General features: G+C 43.4%; 1 protein-coding gene across 1 annotated transcript; it reads left to right on the top strand.

Annotated features, from left to right (window-relative positions):
* Positions 1–337: 337 nt before the first annotated feature.
* Positions 338–5,898, top strand: spry2 (sprouty RTK signaling antagonist 2). The gene is made up of 2 exons (XM_033615497.2): positions 338–869; positions 3,819–5,898. The coding sequence occupies exon 2, from the start codon at positions 3,867–3,869 to the stop codon at positions 4,917–4,919; it is 1,053 nt and encodes a 350-aa protein (XP_033471388.1). The 5' UTR covers positions 338–869; positions 3,819–3,866; the 3' UTR covers positions 4,920–5,898.
* Positions 5,899–6,593: the final 695 nt, after the last annotated feature.

A 6,593-nucleotide genomic window follows, 5' to 3' on the forward strand; every position in this document is an offset into this window, starting at 1 on the left:
TGCTGACCATAGCATTGATTTTTTTTTTTTCTTTATAGTTTTATCAATATCTAATATATTTGGTGAGCGGGCTTTTTGATTATAGGCTCTGAATATTGGTGAAAATTTAAAAGTCAAATTAAATGTTTAGATTTTATAAATGGTATTTTTTCAGCCTATGTGGACTACCCCACAAACATGAATTACTGTGCCAACTGAATATCAGTAAAGTCTATGTAAAGAGCTGCTTCCAAAATGGGTCGCCGGCGATAAGAGCCCGTGGCCCTCAGGAGGGCGGCCCTCATACTTCCCCAGCAGTTGACCAGCAGTGTTTGGCCCCGGCAGTATAATTGATAAGACTGGGTGTGAATGGCTGCTCTCGAGCAGCCAATGGCTGAACACCGGATGCGAGATATCCGCTGCAACAACAAGCGCTCTGTTCCCCCTTCAGCTTGACGCCATTTACAGCCCAAATCCCGACCTCCTCTCCGGAAAGAGCAAAAAAAAAAAAAAAAAAAAAACCACACACACACACACACGAGAAAAGTAGTTGCAAACGCTCAGAGCCTTTGCTGAGAAAACACAACGAATTAAAACTACTAGTGAGCCGGAGTTTGTCGCTCCTTTCTCCTGCTTTTTGTCCTCGTGCAAGAAAAGTGAAGCGGAGTTTGACGGCGGCGGGGACTGATTGAAGTTTTCGCCTCGTGCTCTTGTGCAAAACATGGGATTTACGTCTTAGCGCTGCCTTTAACCGAAATGCGCTCCGGCTGGAAACTTTCTCAATGGATTTTACCGACGGCTTCCCAGACTGAGGAGGTGATATTTGGAATAAACTCTCTGCCACATTGGATTTATTTCACCTAAACGGGGGCTAAAGCGTCGAAAGCACGGTAAGTGTGGCTCCTGGTAAAACACATTTCTTGGCTGAAGTCATAAACATGCTGAAAAGTTGTTTTCCATACGTCTTTGCAGCTATCCTCCTCTTCCTTACACTTATATATGCTTTACTTATCATGTTATGGTTGTAACAGAAGGGCTGTCTCACTTTAACAGACTTTAACTTTATTATTTATGGCTATTTTTGATGAAAATTCTACTGTCTTGCATCTAAAATTAGTTGAGTAATGTCAAATTAATTGCTAGTCTCACTGCTTTATTAGGAATTAGTCATGTCCAAGTTGGCACATGTGTGTATTCATACACTTTCTTCCCTCCCATGTAAACAACACATCTCCTGCACCTCCATGATACTGTCTATCTCCTGCATCCATCAGTATTTGCACTATTTAATGTGCCACACACAGTGGAAAACACTGCTTTATCAGATGTGTATCAGAAACACTATGACTCACTGGATTTCTATATTTAACTCCCACTGAGCTTTGTCAGTTTTTGTGCATGAAAACCCTTTTCAAATCTCAACCCTGTCATCTTTTTTTAAGAGCCGATGCCATCAGTTTGCTCCACTTCCGTCAGCCCCCACACTTCACCCACCCACTGTGGCCAACATGGCTCGCACACAGGGCCCCCGTAAGTGGACGAGGGGCCGCACGTCTCCCCACCTCGCAGGTTAAAATCTGAGTGTGCCTGCGAGCCCCCTTCATTTGGAGCAAAAAAGGGCTCATAAATCCTAAAGAACCCTCATGCATGCTCACAGAGAGCAGTGCTTCACTCCCACCCCCACCAACACCACCCCTCGAACACATCACTCACACTTTACATGGACTCTTTCATGCGCCAAACTTTTTTTATCTTGTCACTCATCTTCTTTTCAAGAGTGTCACAATGTAAAATGCGTTAGAATGGGGAAGGTTGCTGCGGGCCATTTGTCATGCAACAAACAAAAGCCCTTCCTGTATTGTCATTGAAACGGGGGGAACCTCACAACCCCAAAGATGGCATGTGAAAGCTAATTACCACAAGGAAGGAGAATTAAGGCCACTACTGTCAGTTTCTTTACTTTGGTGCGATTCGTTGGGGAAAACAAGGCTGTGCATTTGAATATGTTAGCATATTGCCCTGTCACTCTGCATTTATCTCATACGATGAATCAGTGAGATTATAGCTGATCTGTGAGTGCCTACAGACAAGTAGTCAGAATTTCTGTTCAAGGTTCGAATCTTAAAAACATACAGAGGGCCACAAAAAGTTGAACAAAATGCCATTTAGTTCCCGTGCACTCTCAGACGTAGCTTTAACTTGCCATGTCTGTGTTATCTGTTTGGCCCATATCAGACTAAAGTAAAGTACCCTACTTTCCTCAGCCCCAACAGAAAAAAAGTGAACTTTGATCATCACCATACGCAGCCTCTGACAATGGAAATATTGATTCCCATAGATTATATATTAGACTGGGATATTTATTGTGCTGTTTGACACATTGTAATTACATAAGAAGTATATGCATGTGTCCAAGAATGATTCAGATGTCGGATTTTTGTCTAAATTATGGCTGCAGCTAACGAATTATTGATTAATCTGCCAATTATTTTCATGAGAAATTGATTAATCTTTTACTCTATTAAATGTCACAGTTGTGAAAAGTGCTCATCACAGTCTCTCGGAGCCTGAAGTGGCCTCTTGAGATTGCTTCTTTTATCCAACCAATATTCCAAAAGACTCTGCAAAAAGCATTTAAGAATCTAGAAGCAGCAAATGTTCGACACTTTTGCTTGACAAATGACTGAAATGACTGACAATTAAAATGGTCAGAAGTTGGTTTGCTTTCAGTCTGCGTATCAATTTCTCAAATAATTGTTGCAGCTCGAGTCTGAATATTATACTGTTTGTCAATTTAGTGTCATGTATGACAAAATAAAAGCTACAAAATCTCACATTTGAGAAGCTGAGGCAAGCAAAAGTTTGACGCTGTTGCTTTAAATATGACTAAAGTGCTTATTTGATTATCAGAAAAGTTGCAGATTAACTTTCCCTTCATTGATTTATGAATTGGCTAATTTTCGTAGCTCTTATTGGATTTTTTTGTTGGGTTGGAAGTCATAGAAAATGTCTTTCACAGTGTCCCAAACACTAAGTTGACACACTCAGTTGAACGAGAGCCAAAACTTGAAGATATAAGGCTTTATATCACAAGACTGAAAGGATCAGGACGGAAAAATACTTAGTTGAACCAGTGAATTTTGGGTCGTTAATTAATAATCAGAATAGTTTAAGATTCATTTTCTGATTTCGAAAGTATTTTGGGGCATTTTGAGCCTCTGTTGCAGACAGTGGAGAGACAACAGGAAGTGGGAGAGAGATGAATCAAAGTCAGTCAGACCCGAATCGCAGACTTCGCAGTTCATGATTGATGTCTTACAATAGTGACCTATGGATAAACTGTCTGTCAGTTGACTCAGTGATTTATCATTTTCTCGAGAAGATCATCATCGACCATTTCTCTCTTTTTCTGAGCAAATGTGCTGACTTGTTTCTCTTGGTCAGGTTAGTCAGTGTTGTGTCAGGGGTGTGGGGAAACAGGAAGTTCTCACCAACTTCTGACAGGGAAGCTTTAAAATTCAATAAAGCTATCAGTCTGTTAACTGACGCCTTGAATCAGCTTGTTATCATGTATGTTGTGTATAGTAGCCACAGACATAGGTGTAGTTCCATAGACCCACTCTCAGGGTGAAGCAGATCTGATTCTAAAAGCCCAACCACCCCTCACTACTGGCTCTAAACATTACATCACCCATGTAATCAAACCCGTCCATCTCTCTGTGATGTGTTTGTTAGCCCTAATTTCCATAGCATGCTTGTACAGATGTCCATTATGATTTGCATGGCTTAGTTTGCATGGCTTGTCACAGCCAGGTATAAACGGTCTCTTTCTGTTCCAGGACTTCAGATGTGTCCCATGCCAGCCAGAGCGGCCCTTCAGTCCCGAGATGGATTCCACAAGTCAGAACGACAGCGATGGGGGAGGAGGACGCCGCGGGTGGTCGCCGTCACCGACCGGCTCGCCGGGCACACAGCATGACGAAGGGAGACCGCAACCAAGGCCTCCGCAAACCCAGGGCGGTCCGCCAGATCCTGGGTTGACCATTGGGCAGCCGCCCCACACTCTGGCAGTGCTATCTCTGGATCAGATCCAGATAAGTGGGAGTAGTAATGAGTACACAGACGGGCCCACAGTCGCCCAAAGGTCTCCAGTCTCTCAGCAGAAGAGTGACTTGGTTACATCACCAGGTTTAAGGACCAGTGGGCAGCAGGAGACTCGGGAAGAGGGGCCTAATAATCTCCGTAACCTGCATTCATTGACTCAGTATGGAAACACAAATACTTCCATCACCTCCAGGGAGGGCGTGCTGCGGTCCTCCAGTGCGGAGGACTCCCAGAGTAGCATCAGGACCAGCGTGGGGAGCACCTCCTCAGGCCAGAGACTCCTCAGCGGCCCGGCAGGCAGCAACCAGATAATCAGAACCCAGCCCAAACGTGCAGAGCTAAACTCAGAGGAGCTGAAACCCCTGAACAATGAGCCCAGGGCTGTGTTGGCTGTGCCGGGCAGCGCAACCTATAAAAAGAATGGTATACACACCCGCGAGTGTGAGGACTGTGGTCGGTGCAGTTGCCCAGAGTGCAGTCGCCCACGGGTGCTTCCTTCCTGTTGGATGTGCGGGCGTCGCTGCGTGTGCTCGGCGCAGAGCGTGGTGGAGTACGGCACCTGCGTCTGCTGCGTCAAGGGGCTTTTCTACCACTGCTCCAGCGACGACGAGGACACGTGCGCCGACAAGCCCTTCTCGTGCTCACAGTCGCACTGCTGCGTCCGCTGGACCACCGTGTCGCTCCTCTCCCTGCTCTTCCCCTGCCTCCTGTGCTACCTCCCGGCTAAAGGATGTGTCGCTGTGTGCCAGAGCTGCTATGACCGAGTCAACCGACCCGGCTGTCGGTGCAAGAACACAAACCCAATCCACTGTGAGGATGTTGGCAAGCCAACGTAGACAAGCTGGTGGTGTATGTTCGAACGCAGAAGGATGGAGAGACTCCATGTTGACTGAACTGATAGACGGCCCTGTAGTTGTGTAGTTGAAAGGTTTGATTAGAGAGCTAATGAGTTTTTGTGTTTTCCATCTTGATCTTCATGCCTACCAGATCTGGGCAGAGACATTTTGCTTTCAACTTTTAAGGCTGGTTGACAAAAAAGGTTACTACAAAAGGCACTGGAGGTGCGTCCACTCACCCTAGCATCAGGAGTTTCACTTGAAAGGTAAACCAAAATAAGCGCTCCACATGTTAAAAGGTATGAAGACATATTCAACTACTGTTTTGTCCTGAAAATTTTTCCCTCAAGTGCCCAGATGTCGTGTTGTTGCTATGAGAGTCCAAATGGATAGCCTTTTTGTTTTTTAACATTTAATACAACTTATATGCTAAGAACAGACTCCTATTACTAACTGTATGTAAAGTAGTAAATGCAAAGGGTATGTACATTAGAAAATGAGTTTGACAGATGTTTTATTTTTGTACATATAATAATACTTCAACTGTGAAAAGTTTTCTGCCACACCAGAGGCACCTTGATAAATCCACATTTATATGAATCAGTAAACGTCATTCATACAGTGTTTTGTACATTCATTGGAATGTATATCAATCATTTTATGTAATTTACAAAGGAAAAATCTTATCCCTTCTACTTGTAAATTGTACAGTGACCTTATATGAAAAATTTATTTTCTAATTCCGACATTGCTTAGTGTAAAGTTAAAAGTATATATTTATTTGAAGGTTTATTATTTTATAATGAAAAATATTTATTTTGAGAAAGCATTGTTAATGTGTCACCTGTTATGGGGCTACTCTGTGGTTGCTGCAGATTTTCGAGGTGACCCGTAGGAGTGTCAAAGCTGGATGAATAGTTCACTATGAATTAGAAGACAAATATATTAACGTTTGAAATTAAACAACCTTGAAGTCTGACAGAGTATTTTTCCTGTTTTTATTTCACATGTGTATTCTTTAAAACATGTCCATGAAGTCATGAGAGCTATGGCAGACATTTGAACACGTGGGAATGCAGGGCTGTAGACATAACATATACATGGGGGGGACACATCCCTCCCCATGATTTCAATTATATTTAAACGCTTCCACCAGTGTATTGATGAAAAATATAGGCTAATATAAACTTAAGAAATTGCCTGTATTACTCAAGTTTTTCATATTTTTTTTCTCATTCCAAGCCCCCCCTTTAGGCAGATTTGGTCCCCCCCACTATTGACTCCATGGCTACGGCCCTGTAGACGTGCCAGCTTTGTCTTGAGACCTTTCCAGATGGTTTAAGCCAGACTTAAGCACAGTTTTCGACATTCTTAATTGAACCTCGGCACGAACATCCCAAGCAGAGCTATCATCAAGCCCCGCGCTGCAACACAATCACTCCACGATGTTTACAGAGATCAAACAAGGACGCATTAATGCTCACCTCGGGCCCTCTTTAAGCAAAACATCTGGCTCTGGTAAAGCCACGTGTGTAGGAATGTGCTCGTGTGCACATCTGTTTGCATGCACGCCACAAAATGCCTCTTAGGAAATGATTTACCTTTTTAAAATTGGGTCCTATCACCGCATTTTTATCTTCTAAATCAAGCACCCAAGCTGTGTTTTTTTGCAAA

The sequence above is a fragment of the Epinephelus lanceolatus genome, chromosome 24 (assembly GCF_041903045.1).
Source record: "Epinephelus lanceolatus isolate andai-2023 chromosome 24, ASM4190304v1, whole genome shotgun sequence".
NCBI lineage: Eukaryota > Metazoa > Chordata > Actinopteri > Perciformes > Serranidae > Epinephelus > Epinephelus lanceolatus.